This window comes from Pleurodeles waltl, chromosome 5 (assembly GCF_031143425.1).
Source record: "Pleurodeles waltl isolate 20211129_DDA chromosome 5, aPleWal1.hap1.20221129, whole genome shotgun sequence".
Taxonomy (NCBI): Eukaryota; Metazoa; Chordata; class Amphibia; order Caudata; family Salamandridae; genus Pleurodeles; species Pleurodeles waltl.
This window is the reverse complement of record NC_090444.1, coordinates 1,375,136,501-1,375,152,386: the sequence shown is the minus strand read 5'-3', so window position 1 is coordinate 1,375,152,386 and position 15,886 is coordinate 1,375,136,501. Positions and strand designations below refer to the sequence as shown.

Sequence of the window (15,886 nt, the reverse complement as noted above, 5' to 3'; positions counted from 1 at the left end):
CCTTCAACAAAGACAAATGCGTCATATTCCATCCCCTTTTCCCCCCGAGCACACACAGACTCAATAAGATTTTACCTTGCAAAATGTGTGTGGGGAGAAGTGCACTATCACTGCACCTGTTGTAGTCCAGATACAGGTGCAAATTTCTCTTTATCCCCAAATCGAGATTCCGGACGGACCCTTTTAGTATGGGGTCTATGAGTACCATAACAAATAAATATCCAATTATTTCACAGTAGCATACATTTCATGAGACACTTCAATAGGTTAGATTGATAACTTTCAACAAACCACAAATGTAACAAAGAAATAATGAAATACAAGGCATAGTCAACACTCTTCATTTAAGTTGTTACTTTGACAATGTGCAATGAGACGATGAATAGACATAAAAAAAGTTAATTGACCTTTATATTTCAATAATAGAAAATAACTGATCTGTTCAGTACATTTAACCAGAAGGAAGAACATCTTAAAATGTTTTTGCGCTCGTATCCTCTAAATTAAAATTATGGGCTACATATGTATATGTGTGTAATGCGGATGCTCTTAACAGTAGCAAGCCATTTTGTCTTTTATAATGTGGAATTATGTATCCCTTGGACCAAAAGAAATTGTCAAAGGACCTTTACCAGTGCATTGTTACTGCATGTACCAAAAGAGAATAAATGTTATCAACTATTCACAATGTTTCTAATACGACCACTATGCAGCCTTTCATCAATGAAGATTGTGCACTGTACAGACAGTCAAGGGAGTGATAACTATCTAAGTCCTCCACTGCACTGCACTGCATCTCAATCTTTGGCACAATAAACATAGATTTGAGATTGATACAAGAATTCAAGTCTGAAAAAATAGACTTATTAGTATATTTCCAATGTGGATATACATGTATAAATATATTACACACACACATTTATATAACTCATAATACAACATACATATACTTGACAAAAGTGGGATAAAGTATAAATCTGCGCTAGGTCATGTGTGCAGCTTTCATACTCAGTTGCCATTTAAATTAAAAAATACCTGCAGATTATCAACAATGAGTTAATACCATTTTTTTGACCTCGCAATAATATTTTGCTACAACTCACTGCAGAAATTATTCTGGGATTTCAGACTTCGGTAGCCAATAAAAACTTATCATGTTGCCAAAAAATAGAGACGCTTTCCATTGCTGCATTTAAAGTTCTACTGCCTCTATATAAATGCAGGCTATAAATTCCATGAGTGTTTCTTTCATTAGGCATAATCAAATAACAGTTGAATCGAAAACCCTATTTTGAACATAATAAATATCAAACGTTTAAAATATATCTTTTCGAAGAATTTGTAAGATTTCTTTCCAATTACATCATATCCTTTTAAGCCTCAGTAGCAGCAAAAAGGCAGATGTCTTGGATCTGCTTATGTACACATTCTACACAATTTACACTTGTGCAAATATTATGTGTGGAACAAGCTACCAACCAATCAAATTTGCCTTTGCTTTTTCAGTCAACTTTCGAACTCTTCCCCGGCTAGAAGTTCCAAAAGTTAAAGATGTGTCTTCAAACAAAAGCTGCCTTTGCTCTTCTTCAGAATCTTCTTCATTGTAAAAAGCAGTTCTTTTACCCTGGTTTCTAGTTCTCATGTGAGGCTCAGACTCTTTAAGTTCATCAGCCTTATCTTCCACGGGTTCTTCTTGCTTTTTGTCGCTGCTTCGTGTCTTCATTTTGATGCTTTCAGGAAGTACGTGCTCAGACTCGCACTGCTGAACCTTCACCTTGGGTTTTCGGCCCCTTCTGCCCTTTTGAGACAACAAGCATTCTCCGATGGTTCCTTCAGAACGAGTACTGCAAGCAGCTGCACTAACAATAACGATATTGTTATTAGAATCGCCTGTCAGTACAGCCTGCATTTGATGCATCTGTTCATTCTTCGTGTCCACATCTTGAAGCTTTTTTTTGGGTTTCCTACCTCTTTTCTTTGGTATTACTACCTCAGAACTATTTATGTCAATGCAGCTGTCCTTTTCCATTTTCGGCTTCCGTCCAGGCTTTCTCCTCACAATAACTGTTGGGCGCTCAACACCATTACCGTTCATCTGAACACATTCCGATTCCAACTTAGTATCTTTGCTGTCAGCTAGAAGGGAAGTAATAGCAAAATGCATAATTAAAATGACGTCCTCAAAGCTTGTGAAATAAAAAAATGAATAAAACACACTTATCTTTGGCATTATTAGTTCTAGTGCAGTATTGTGTTATTAGAATAATTATTTGGGACAACCATCGCACAAATGGGCAACAAAATGCTTTCGCAGGACAGTTCATTCTGACACGAACATGTTCGGGACCGACTATTGCCTCTGCCTTATTTATTAACAAAAGCTTTTTTTTTTTTCTTTCTTTTTTTTTGGGGCGGAGGTGGGGGGCCCGGGGGGGTGTTAACAGAGAAAAGCAAGCATCTTTACAACAGAGCAGTTGACCACGGAGATGGGAGTTTTTAACGGAAGATGAACATGTGGGACAAATGGAAAGCTTGTATTTCTTCCCTGAAAGTCAGAAGGTAGAGAGGCAATGTCTGAGAACGATGGAAACACTTCTAGAGATTAGGGTTTAGAGGGAGAATGGCAGACTAAAGTTATTTACTTTTCATAACAATGTTTTCCGGTGCATAATCTACCGACAGGTTCCTCGACTGTTGAATATAACTGGCGTCAGACTGAGAGGGAAAACTTCTGACATCTCTCTCCGCAGTGCAAGGTGGCATGGCTCCACAACGTTGCCATAAACGAGGTCACTGAGAAGTCGCTGGTGCCAAACAGCACCCACTCCAGCGCCTCGATGGCAGTTCCCAGTCTATTTTTTCCGTGGCCTTAGAGGCAAAGGCGAGACAATTCCATAACTTTTTGACGACGGAGTGCAGTGCAACAATTTACATCGGCATCTTATTAAAAAGACCTATGAACGTGTGCCAAAAATAAGGTGGGGGGGGGGGGAGGAAGGGGAGGAATTGGAGGGGAACCATCACGGACGTCAATTTACCTAAATGCCAGGTGTGAGGGAAGTGACATCACATGCTCTTTGACCTCCATTATCAATCACACACATACTTACACATGCACACTCGTTCTCTCACACACTCACCCGCAAGCACGCACACAATATACATGTAAAAACATTTTTTACTTACCTTAGCTGCACTGGAACGGCGTGTTCCATCTAACTTTTCTTCATTGTTATTACACTAATAGTGAATAATGAGCTATTATTTGCTATTAGTGCGAACAAAAATTGACAGAAGGCAGAGTGCACCACAACCTACGTCCATTAAAACGAGCTGCACTGTGCTCCTGCAACTGAATTTGCCACCTGAGGTGAGGGGTTGGAAGGGGCAAGACAGGGTTCGCAGCTATGACCCCTGGCGACCCCTAAATGACGACCATGGGCAGCATTGGTAGGAAAGCTGCCTGTGTCCTCAGAACTAATTAGGCCTGGGATGAAAGGTGTGTAGGACGGTTGCACTGAGAGCGCCTCTATTTCACTCATGCGGCACACAGAGGTGACAGCATCAGGAAAACCAGTAGTGACAGTGAGCAGCTTGTTTCATCTCAACAGACCTGGCCTCTTGATATACCTTCGTAAAAAAAATTGTTTTCCATTGATTTTAATTTTTGATTTGTGTTTTTGTATCATTAAAGAAGTAATTTAGCTTGGTTAGACACTGCTAATCCAGGGCAATTTTTTCTGGACAGCATTTTTAAAAATAGTGGATGTGTTGCAGTAATGATGTAATATTTCAGGAACCATGAGACCTATTTACTTCATTTTGGTGTCAAAACATAGGTTGTGGGGGTCAACTAGTCTTACAGAGACAGAAAATAACGCCTCAGAGCAACCCTGTCACCATTTTCAAAAATGGCAGCTCTATAATCATGTGTTTTGGCCATCATATTAGTAATTTAATATTGTTTTTGTATCAGGTGTTCCGTTGATTCAAATTCGAAAACATAAGCGAAGTAAGTGGTAGAGAAAGATCGTCACCTCCAGACAGAGTATTGCTAGCTATCAAATCTGAGGACTCCTACAAGAAAGAAAAATGTGTCATATGCCAAACTAATCAGAAAGAAAAGCTAACATCAAGTGCGGCTGGACAGAAGAGTTTGAGATGCTGCAGAAATACACCAAGATGAAGTTCGCAAAAGATTGAAACTGATAGGTGAAGAGGAGCAACTATCGTATCATTGCAACAGCAAGTGCTACAAGTCATTTACAATGGAAAAAAAGAATCCAGCAAAAACACAGCACTCAATGACATTTAGTATGATATATTTTCGAAGAGGAAAAGTCATGTAGATCTCATCCCATTGTCGACTTTATTGATGAATGTCTGAATCTTCAAGTGAAGTTGCTCAATATCAGCCATTTTGATAGATAAATCAATCCTTGCTTTATCAAGTCTTACAAAACCAGCCAACTCATACATGAACAGCCAACATGTGTTTCGTCACACCATGTGACGTTCTCAAGGCTGCATAGTTTAAGATATACATTACAAGTACATTAAAATTTGTATCATGGAAGAAAAATGGCATCCTTATTGGAAAACCTATTCCATCACCACGGAAATTAGTGTGTATAAAGAATGCAAAGTATAGCAAGGGTTCACAACAAACTGTGCACCAACAAGTGACTTAAAGAACCCAACCACACAGTACCAAGCAAGACGTGAAACTAAAGAAAAGAAAGAAAAATACAGTGTACAGAAGACCATGAAAACAGATAAAGTTCCAATGCTTCAACCTAACCAAACCATAACTTACCAATAAATACATAGGAAGAAGAATACACCCACATGGGCATATGTATCTCAAGGGTCAAGTAACTGAAAGAAAACAGCATCAAGATAAGTCCCAAATTAAATCCAATGATGAGAAAAATGCCAGATGGAAGAGAGATGACTAAGACCTTTGTACCTGTTTATATTAATCAAGATCCTGCATGCGTACGTCTTGTTGGTAAGACGAGCATACGACCACTGGATGAAGTTCCAAGAATAGAAATTAGTGTCAATTAATCAAAACAATAAAATACACTAATCATACTGGGACCATGATACGTCCTAGTCCTGTAGTGAAAAGAGAAATAACATAAAAATTACAAAAATAGGTTGCCAGAAGCCTATAACACCCAAAGAGTTATTTAATTGTCTACAAAGATGTATAATGCCCAACAAATCACTCAAGTAATCCTTAGAATAGACCGCCATGCAACATTCAGGACAGTTGCATAAATCAATTTCCAATACAGGCAATGTAGTCCTATATTATTATGATACTCATCTTTGTTCAAATACTGCTAAAAATTCCAAAGTTTCAAAACAATCACCCAACACGCCGCGCACCATCCAGCATGTCCACGCAAATCTCGTAACTACAATCAAATTGATTACAGACAAGTATATCTCCCAAGCCTTGTTGTACATGGAGCCAAATGTACAAGTACTCATAAAATGGCACCCGTAGTGCCCAGTACACTACGACCTCACGTTTTAAGTCAAACTTTGTAGCCAAAAGAGTATAAAACAGCACAAGATGTAAATTCATCACAATTATACTCAATATCATGGTGATTTGTGCGAGTATCTGAAAAACAGCCCGTCTTGTTTATCGAAAATCCCTACAAGTCGACATTTGTCACACACACACACACCCATATACATATGAGAAAAATAAAAATAAGAAAAATATATCTATACATGGGTACACAAAACTCTACTTACAATCCCACATCTGTCGTGTAATGACAGAAATACCTAATTTATGCGAGTCCTTAGATCAGCACAGCTGCACTGCAGAAGTGTTCATGTGTTCAAAAGTAAGGTGGGAGAAATAGGCATCCTCATGCTGTCGAGCCTAAGAACGGACTTTGGACGCTAAAAAGATAATAGCAGCCACCTTAAGACATCAGAGAGTTATTTGTACAGCCCAAGATATAGCAAAAGGGTATCATGAAGTTAAATATATCTAGACATGTGTACCAGAAGCCAGATTAACAATCACTGAAAGCAAATTCAGGACCCACACCAATGGCATAATAAAAGAAATACCTAATTTGTGTCAGTCCTTAAATCAGAGTGATCGCAATGAGGAATGTTCAATCTACAATCTCTAATTTACACTCAACAGATTGAATTTTTGGATGTTATCTTTTTATGGTGGACAATAGAATTTTGTCCAGGATATATAGGAAAACCACTGCGTGCAATTCCATTTTACAAGCTCAGAGTGTATATCCTACTTCACAAAAAAATGCCATACCCAATGGGAGATGGCTAGAACTAGACGTAACTGCAGCGATGACAAGATTTGTTTGCAAAGAATTGAAAAGTCTGGAACTTCGGTTTCGAAATAAAGGATATTTGCAAAGGGTGATTTCTCAAGCAAGAACTCATATCCACCCATACTCAACATAAATCCCTTTTAGAACGCAAGAAACACAGCGTACAGGTTACTTACCTTCGGTAACAAAATATCTGGTAGAGACATATTCTAGTTGCAGATTCCTTACCTTAGAATTTTCCTCCAGGCGTCAGACTGGATCCGGAGATTTTTTCTTCGAGCAATACCCTTGCTCGTCGGTAGGTGGCGTCGGTCGACTCCGCAGGTGTCGTAGTCGGCGTGATGACGTCGGGAGTAGTACATAGACGCTGCCCTCGCACAGTGACATCAGTTTCTTTTAACGACTTTCCACGCCAGAGCGCAGAGCCGCTAAGAACACTGATATTGGTGCGCCAGAGCTAAGGACCTGAAAGGGGGAATCCCTTTCCCTAGAAATCAGTTCGCAAGTGGGGAGGATGGGTGGGCGGTAAGGAATCTGCAACTAGAATATGTCTCTACCAGATATTTCGTTACCATCCTCGGTGGTGGGCTGCGAACTAAGATCACACTAGAAAGTCCTGCAGGACCGAATGACCAAAGTAGCCGTCCCGATGGACCCGACTGTCCAGGCAGTAATGTTTAGCAAATATGTGCAGGGATGCCCACATAGCTGACTGACAGATATACAGGACAGGAACTCCACGTGCTAACGCAGTGGATGCAGCAGAGGCCCTGGTAGAATGAGCCCGCAAGCCATTAGGAGGTTGCTTTTTCACCAAAGCGTAGCACATTTTGATGCAAAGAAGCACCCATCGAGAGATGGTACGTTTTTGCACCGCCTTCCCTTTCTTCGCACCCACATAGCCAACAAAGAGTTGATCGCCCACCCGGAAGTCTTTAGTACGATTGAGATAGAACGCCAATGCTCTTTTTGGGTCTAGACGGTGGAGTCTCTACTCCTCATGGGAAGGATGTGGGGGTGCGTTGTAGGTAGGCAAAGTGATGGACTGGCTGACATGAAACGGTGTAACCACCTTAGGAAGAAAGGAAGCTCTAGTGCGTAACACCACTTTGTCGGGGTGTACGGACAAATACAGAGGTTTTGAAGAAAGGGCCTGAAGCTCACTCACCCTGCGAGCAGAGGTGATAGCGATAAGAAAGACAGTTTTGAATGTGAGGAGCCACAAGGGACAATTATGCATAGGCTCCAAGGGAGTACACATCAAGAAAGTAAGATCCCACTGAGGCATGATGAAGGGAGAGGGAGGAAATAAGTGGGTGAGCCCCTTCAAGAATCTACTCACAAGAGGAGATTTAAAGAGTGAGGGCCGATCAGGAAGCCTAAGAAAGGTGGAAATGGCAGACAGATACCCCTTAAGGGTGCCCAATGCAGAGCCCTGCTGGGCCAAGGAAAGACTGAATAGAAGAACCTCTGAAAGAGGGGCAGACGGGGTCAACAGATTTGTTAGTGCACCATGCCACAAATTTATTCCAACGACAGGCGTATACAGTTTTAGTCGAGGGATGCCTGGCTGCCAAGATAACATTGCAGACTTCGGGTGGAAGGGCAAATGCCATCAACTGTTGCCGCTAAATCTCCACGCATGAAGGCGGACGTTGAACAGGTTTGGGTGGAGGACCGTCCCCTGCTGCTGCGACATAAGATCCGCCCGAAGAGGCAGTCTGAGTGGAGGATCGATTGGCATGCTCAGTAACTCAGGATACCACACGCTTCGAGCCCAGTCCGGAGCCACCAAGATAACTTGGGCCTGGTCGCTCTTGATCTTCTTGAGAACTCTGGGAAGAAGAGGGATAGGCAGGAAGGCGTAAATGAGGCCGGAGTTCCACTCGAGACGAAAAGCGTCTCCGAGCGAGTGCCACCTTGGAAACTCCAACGCGCAAAATAGGTGACATTGCACATTCTCGGTGGAGGTGAACAGATCTAACCAAGGCTCTCCCCACTTGAGAAAGAGACCTTGCGCCACCTCCGGATGGAGACGCCATTCGTGATCGAAAGTGTGTCAGCGGCTGAGTTTGTCTGCTCTGGCGTTGAGAGAGCCCGCCAGATGTTGAACCATCAGGTTAATGTCCTGATGTTCCAGCCATGTCCAGAGGCGCAGTGCCTCCTGCTGTAGGGTCCAGGAACCTACGCCGCCTTGCTTGTTGGAGTACCAGATGGCGGAAGTATTGTCCGTGAACATCTGCACCACTTTCCCTTTGAGAGAGAGAAGGAATGCCTTTAACGCAAGTCTGATTGCTCGGAGCTCCAGCAGGTTGATGTGGAGACCCGACTCCGCCGGTGACCAGAGGCCTCTGATCTCCGCCTCTCCCATGTGGCAGCCCCAACCCAAAAGCGACGCATGTGTCACTATTGAGAGATCTGGTTGGGGAAGGGAGAGGGATCTGCCATTGACCCAATTGGGAGTCGAAAGCCACCACTGCAGGTCTTTCGCAGTGCCCTCGAGATCTGGATCATGTCGGAGAGATTTCCCTGATGCTGCGCCCACTGGAACTTCAAGTCCCACTGCAGAGCCCTCATATGCCATCTAGCATGTGTCACTAGCAGGATGCAGGAGGCCATGAGGCCCAGCAGCCTCAGAGTTAGAGGCTGAGAGATCGGAATAATCGCTTTTCGGGAGGGTAGGCCTGTAACTGCACTGTGTCCAGAACAACTCTGATGAAAGGGAGCATCTGAGAGGGAGTCATGTGTGACTTCGGCACGTTTATAGTGAACCCTAGCGTTTGCAGGAGGTTTGTCGTAGTCTGAAGGCGGGAGACGACTTTCTGGGGCAAGTCGGCTTCCAACAGCCAGTCGGCGAGGTAGGGGAAGACTGAAACCGCCAACCTGCGCAGATGAGCAGCAACCACCGCCATCACTTTCGTGAACACCCGAGAGGAGCTGGTAAGGCCGAAAGGGAGCATGGTAACCTGAAAGTGCTTGTGACTTACCACGAATCTTAGGTAAAGTCTGTGGGCAGGCAGGAAGGGAATATGGAAATAAGCGTCCTGCAAGTCCAACGCTACCATCCGGTCTATGGCAAACAGGACCTGAGCCAGGGCGAACATTTTGAATTTCTCTTTCTTGATGAAGAGACTGAGGTCCCTAAGGTCTAGGATAGGACTTAAGCCCTCGTCTTTTTTGGGCACCAGAAAGTAGCAAGAATAACAACCATGACCTACTTCTGGCGTAGGGACCCTCTCTGTGGCTCCTTTGGCCAAGAGAGACGCAGCTTCCTACTGATCCTCCAGAATACAGCTGACTGATGGAGGCATGGCTGGTGGGGAAGATTCGAAATGGAGGGAGTAGCCCTTTTGAACTATCTGCAAAAACCATCTGTCTGTAGTGATGGATTCCCAGTGGGGCAGATGATGCCGAATCCTGCCGCCAACTGGACAGGAGTGAGAGGACGGACTAGGAGGGTTTGAAGGCTGCAGCAGGGGCAGACTGGGCAGACCTCTGGTTCCCTGTCCCACTCCCACGTGGGATTCCGCGCTGTGGCCACAAAAGGGGCGAAAGGCGGACTGTTGGGAGCGAACAGCAGTGGAAAGGCAGAGGGACCGAGCCATAGCTCGGGAGTCCTTGAACTTCTCCAAAGCTGAGTCCGCCTTGTCTCCAAAGAGACAGGAGCCATCAAAGGGCATGTCTATAAGAGTCTGTTCGACATCCCCCGAAAAACCAGATGTATGTAAACCAGGCATGGCACCTCAAGGCCACCGTCGTCGCAACTGATCTACCTAGAGAGTCGGTCGTGTCCAGCCCACATCTGATAGTGAACTTGGCCGCGTCTCTCCCATCGGTGACAGTTTTGGAGATGATAGCACAGGCTTCCTCCTGTAGCAGTGGCAGAACTTACGCGACCGAATCCCACAGAGAGTGGGTATAGCGGCCCAAAAGGCATTCGGTGTTCACTGACTGCAGCGAGAGACTGGAGGAAGAAAACATCTTCCCAAATTGTTCCAGCCTTTTCGATTCTCTAACTGGGGGTGTGGAAGGGAATGCGCCCGAGGATGAGGATGCCTGGATGACAAGGCTCTCAGGCGTGGGGTGTAGGGACAGGAATTTAGGGTCTTTCAGGGCGGGCCCATGGCTGCGTGCGATAGTCCTGTTCACAGGAGCTCCTCTGTTGGGTCTGGACCAAGTACCCAAAAGGACATCGGCTTCATTGAATGGAAGAAGAGGCTCAGATGTGGAAGCCCCTGGTTGAAGCACCTCGGTCAGGAGATTAGGCCTGACCTGAACTGTAGGCAGCTCAAGGCTGAGGACCTCAGCCGTCCTACTGACCACCATGGAATAAATTGCTCCCTCCGCCGTAGCCACAGTAGGAGACAGCATGCCAGCATCTGGAGAAGTATCCAGACCACTGGCCTCACCCAACTCCTGTGTCCAGTCCAAGTTAGGGCCATCCTGGTATTCTTAAGGGTCCAGGAACACCTCCAATCTTTCCCTGAATTCGTACCCATAAGAAAAAGGGTCAGAATCCAACATGGGATGAATAGGCTGCATCGAAGAAGGAGGCTGTGTCGGCGATCGGGTCAACACTGATGGTGGGGCACCACCTACATTGGGATCGTCGACAATTGCACTGGCACCGGGGAAAGTCTCAATGGTATGATTGGCGGAGATCAGAGATAGCATCCAGAGGGGACTTCGATGGCCAGAGCCGCAGACGTCGAACCGGAAAGCCCCCCGACTGAACCCCTTGGGCCCAAAGGCACTGTAGCAGAGCCGGCCTGTCCAAAAATGAGAGGCATGGTCTCATAAAACACCTCTAATTGGGCAGGGGTCACCCCAGGCCCCGGAAACTCGGGGAGGAGCAGAGCGGACCCAGAAGCAGAATTCGAAGACAGAGGACTCGAGCGTCGATGCTCCTACCGCATCGCATCAGCAGAGCGACGGGGTGAAGTCGAAGGATGACAAGATCTCTTCGACTTCTTCTTACCTTGGCCCCGAGACTTCAAAGAAGAGTGGTGACAGTCTTCGCACGGTTTGAACCCAGTCTTCGGGGACATTCCTCCATGCACCAAGAAACTCACCAAAAACTCGACAAAAGACTCTTTGTCGGTCAAAAAGTGACCAAGGGTAGCTCTCCTCAGCTCAGCGCATGGCGTGAAAAGAAAAGTGCTGATGTCACTGTGCTGAGGTGGCATCTATGTACTACTCCCAACGTCCTCATGGCAACCACGATGCCAACGACGATCGCAGTCTCGAGCGATGCCACCTACTGTTGCGCAGTGTTACTGCACGAAGAAAAAATCTCCGGATCCAGTCGGACACCTAGGGGAAAATTCTAAGGTAAGGAATCTGCAACTAGAAGCCACTATCTGACTTTATGGTTACGTGATTTTATGACTTCTATGACAATATCATAAGGGATTCTTATCCATATTTGGTGTCATAAGATCGTAGCGGCTATGGATTTCAACATCATGACACCCTTTTACTGTATCTTGGGCTATGCAAGTGACTCTCGGATGTTTCAAGATGACCACTACTATCCTTTTAGCGTCCGGAGTCAGTTCTTAGGCTCAACAGCATGAGCCCGTCTATTTCTGCTGGCTAACTTTTGAAAGCATGAACACTTTTGTAATGCATCCACGCGGATTTAATGACTCACATAAATTAGGTATTTCTTTCTTCAGGCTATGGGTGTGGGTCCTGAACATGCATTCAATGATTGTTAATATGACTTTGGGTACCCTTGTATAGGTATACTGAAATATTAGAAATACTGTAATATTGTATCTTGGGCTGCACAAATGACTCTCAGATGTTTTCAGATGGGGGATATCATCTTCTTAGCATCCCTAGTCCGTTCTTAGGATCAACAGATGAGCCCTTTCTGTTGTATCTTGGGTTGTATAAGTGACTCACAGATGTTTCAAGAAGGCCGCTATTATTATTTGTTTAGCGTCCATTGTGTATTTAGGCTAAACAGTATGAGCATGCTTATTTCTGCAGGTTAACTTTTGAACGTTTGAACATTCCTCAATGTGGCCATGCTGATTTAAGGACTCATGCAAATTACGTATTTCTTTTATCATACGATAGGTGTGGGTCCTGAATGTGCTTTCAATTATTGTTAATCTGGCTTCAGGTGCCCGTGTATAGATATATTTAACTTCATGATACCCTTTTGCAGTATCTTGGACTGTACAAATGACTCCCTGATGTCTTAAGATGGCTGCTATTATCTTTTTAGAATCCATAGTCCGTTCTTCGGCTCGACAGCATGAGCACGCCTTTTTCTGCCGGCTAATTTTTGAACGCATGTACAGTCTTGCAATTCAGCCACGCTGATTTAAGGACTAACATAAATTACATCTTTCTGTCATTATGAGATGGATGTGGGTCCTGAATGTGCTCTCAAGGTGTAAATATAGTTTTCTGTACCCGTGTATAGATATTTTTTTCTTTTTCTTATATATATCTGCCAAATGTCAATTTGGAGGGCTTTTTGATGAGGAGATTGTTTTTCAGATACTCGCACAAATCACTGTGATACTGAGTATAACTGTGGTGATTTTACATCTTGTGCTGTTTTTTTTTTTTTTTACCTTTTTGGCCACGCAGTTTGACTTAAAACGTGAGGTCGTAATCTGCTGGGCACTACGGGTGCCATTTATTGAGTACTTGTACATTTCGCTTCATGCACAAAAAGGCTTGGGAGATATACTTGTCTGTAATCAGTTTGATTGTAGAGACAAGATTTGTGTGGACATACTGGATGGTGCGCAGCGTGTTGTGTGATCGTTTTGAAACCTTGGAATTTTTAGTAGTGTTTGAACAAACATGAGTATCATAATAATATAGGACTACATAGTCTATATTGGATATTTGTTTATGTAACTGTATTAAATGTTTGGTCTATTCTTAAGATTACTTGAGTAATTTGTTGGGCATTATAAGTCTTTGTAAACGATTAAATAACTCTTTGGGTGTTATAAGCTTCTGGCAACCTTTTTTTGTAATTTTTATGCTATTTCTCTTTTGATTAAAGGACTAGGACGTATCATAGTCCCAGCATGATTAGGTTATATTATTGTTTTGATTAATTGATACTGACTTCTTTTCTTCCAGTGGACGTATTCAGATCTTACTATCACGACGTACGCATACAGGATTGGTGTATCAACAAGTTATAATGACCTAGTATGGAGCAGGAACTTGATAGCAGATCGTGCTGTAAATCTTGTGATTCCAACAGCACACCACTTCCAAGTCACTTTACCAGGATAGGATTTACAATTGCTGCTCTTGATCATTTTAATTTTGAAGATAGCTCTTCTTTATATGGAACATCCAGCACACATGATACTGCCCTGGTGCTTTTTCAAGACTGTACCAATGAAGCAGCTGCTGGAAAACAAGCCGCGTCAGCTGTACGCATAAACAAACAAAGCTGCAGACGTATAACCCAACTGCCTTGCCAACATGTGCAAAATCACTACAAGCCATCAACACGTCCCAGTCTACCAGAAAGTTTCAAAGTGGCTGAAGGCATGGAACTTCTTCCTGATGCTGTGGTCAACAAAGCTGATTTAAGTGAGTTTATCATATTGCTTATTCAGTGAAGACTGAAGGACAAAGAAAATACAGTTCCTCTGTGGGCTGGAATTCATGCTCTGATCTCCCAGAATACAGTTCCACTGAAGGTTGGGTTTTTACAAGTAATACCATCTCCAATCACAAACTATGCAACAGTATAAACAACTCTAAAAAAAAAAAATCTCCAAAATCTGCATGCTCAGCTTGAAGACCAGCTATCCTGCCGATTTTCTGCGATGAAGGTGTTTTCCGTACTGAAGCTGACATTTTATGAGCAATCCAGTAGAATTTAATGATCTTTATTCAATGATGGGCATTTTCCACATGACAAAAGTTGTGTTGCAGTGTGCAAGAAGTTATCTCTGTGGATATGGTATAGACGATGCACTTATTGAGGCTGAAATCTTTGGAAGAAAAACTGTCCAGTCAGTACTGAGAGGAACTCATGTTAGCTCGTTACAAAGTATGCTTATCTTATCTGAGGCTATAGAAATATTGTTGTACTGGAATGCTTTCTGGAACAAGAATGTCAAATTAGGTTTTGCATATCTTATCTAAGAAGCGAACAAGGCACACAGTGCACTTTATTCAAAAGACAATGCAAAGCCAGGCAATGTTGGATACACTCAGTTCAAAATCAGAAAACCAAGTTTGTAGAGTTTGTCAAAGAATGTGAAGAAAGATCAGAACTTAGCAAATACTGGGGCAATGTTTTACACATGACAGCTCTAGAGAACAACATGTTACTGAGCAGATGAATGGGAGCTGCACATGAAGACTCTGGAGTCATTGACTACTGTGTTTTGTGAATGTGATTGCATAAGCTACCTCAGATGTGGGTCCCGGTATCTGGAAAGAGTGAAAAGGGTAGAGGTGGAAAAACTATACCTCTACAGAAAATTCACCCAAAGACATTTTGTGATGAAAGAGAGAGGGAAGGTTCAATGCTGTGGCTCCAGATATGAAACTGCAACAAACGATTCAGAGATGACAGAAAAGCTCCACAGGAATTGTTGATCAGACATGTAAAAGTGAATATGTTGCTCAATGACAGCTAGTTTACCTGGAAGTCCTTTCTATTTGCAATGTTTTTAGAGAAGACAAATTCAAAATTAATGGACCATTGTGAAACTGTTCATCATCACAAACCTGTGGTAAAAAGAATGTTCTAATAAACTTGTTGACAGCCTTCTTCATTTCATGCAGCAGCAAGGAAATCTCTTTGAAATAACTGAGCCTGTGTGAATACACAGCTTTGTGACAAAACAATAATTGGATAACAATGTAAGAAACAATATAAAATGATGAAAGGAGTGTTAAAACTTTTCCAACACTCACCCCCAGTCACAGATTTGGGTTTAATCCATTGTTATTTTGCTTAGTACGTCTCCCCAGTTTGGACCCAGCCATAAGCAAATCAGGCTTCACCCTGTTCCCCATGGGAACAGTCCAGCCAGACTTACCAAATCAGGTCCTCCTTGCACCGGAAATAAGCCGAATGGGACTGGTTTTGTGGTATCACCCCTCGCTAGCTTGAATCCAGTGGTGCAGGAAGCAAGGAACCCACATCTCAGCTTATGCTTGCCACTTAGGGCGCACATAACAAAACCAACATAAAGTGATGGACAGTGTTGAAACTTTTCAAACACTCATCCCCAGTCACTCACCTTGCTCACTGGATTCAAGCTAGCCTGGTTGACGAGGGGTGATACGGTCCCAGGACGCCTGTTTCCAGTCCAAGGAGGACCTGGAATTGCAGTTTGAGCTTAACAGTTCCCATGAAGAACAGGGTCAAGACTGATCTGCATATGGCTGGGTCCAAACTGGGGTGGCATGGTGAGCAAAGAATGGAGAGTCAACCCAGATCTGTGACTAGGGTTGAGTGTTTGAAATGTTTCAGCACTCCGTCCATCAATATGTTGCATTGATAACGATATAAAGACATGTCTACTAGATGCCCTGGAACA

At 43.5% G+C, this 15,886-nt stretch overlaps 1 protein-coding gene across 2 annotated transcripts in view; it reads right to left on the bottom strand.

Annotated features, from left to right (window-relative positions):
• Positions 1-324: 324 nt before the first annotated feature.
• The window catches only part of PHIP (pleckstrin homology domain interacting protein), a 1,338,206-nt gene continuing 1,322,644 nt past the window's right edge, over positions 325-15,886 (bottom strand). For both annotated transcript variants that reach the window (XM_069235639.1, XM_069235640.1), the window contains one exon: positions 325-2,136. In XM_069235639.1, the coding sequence (XP_069091740.1) occupies positions 1,472-2,136 (665 nt within the window). In that variant the 3' untranslated portion in view covers positions 325-1,471. The remainder of the gene's footprint in view (positions 2,137-15,886) is intronic.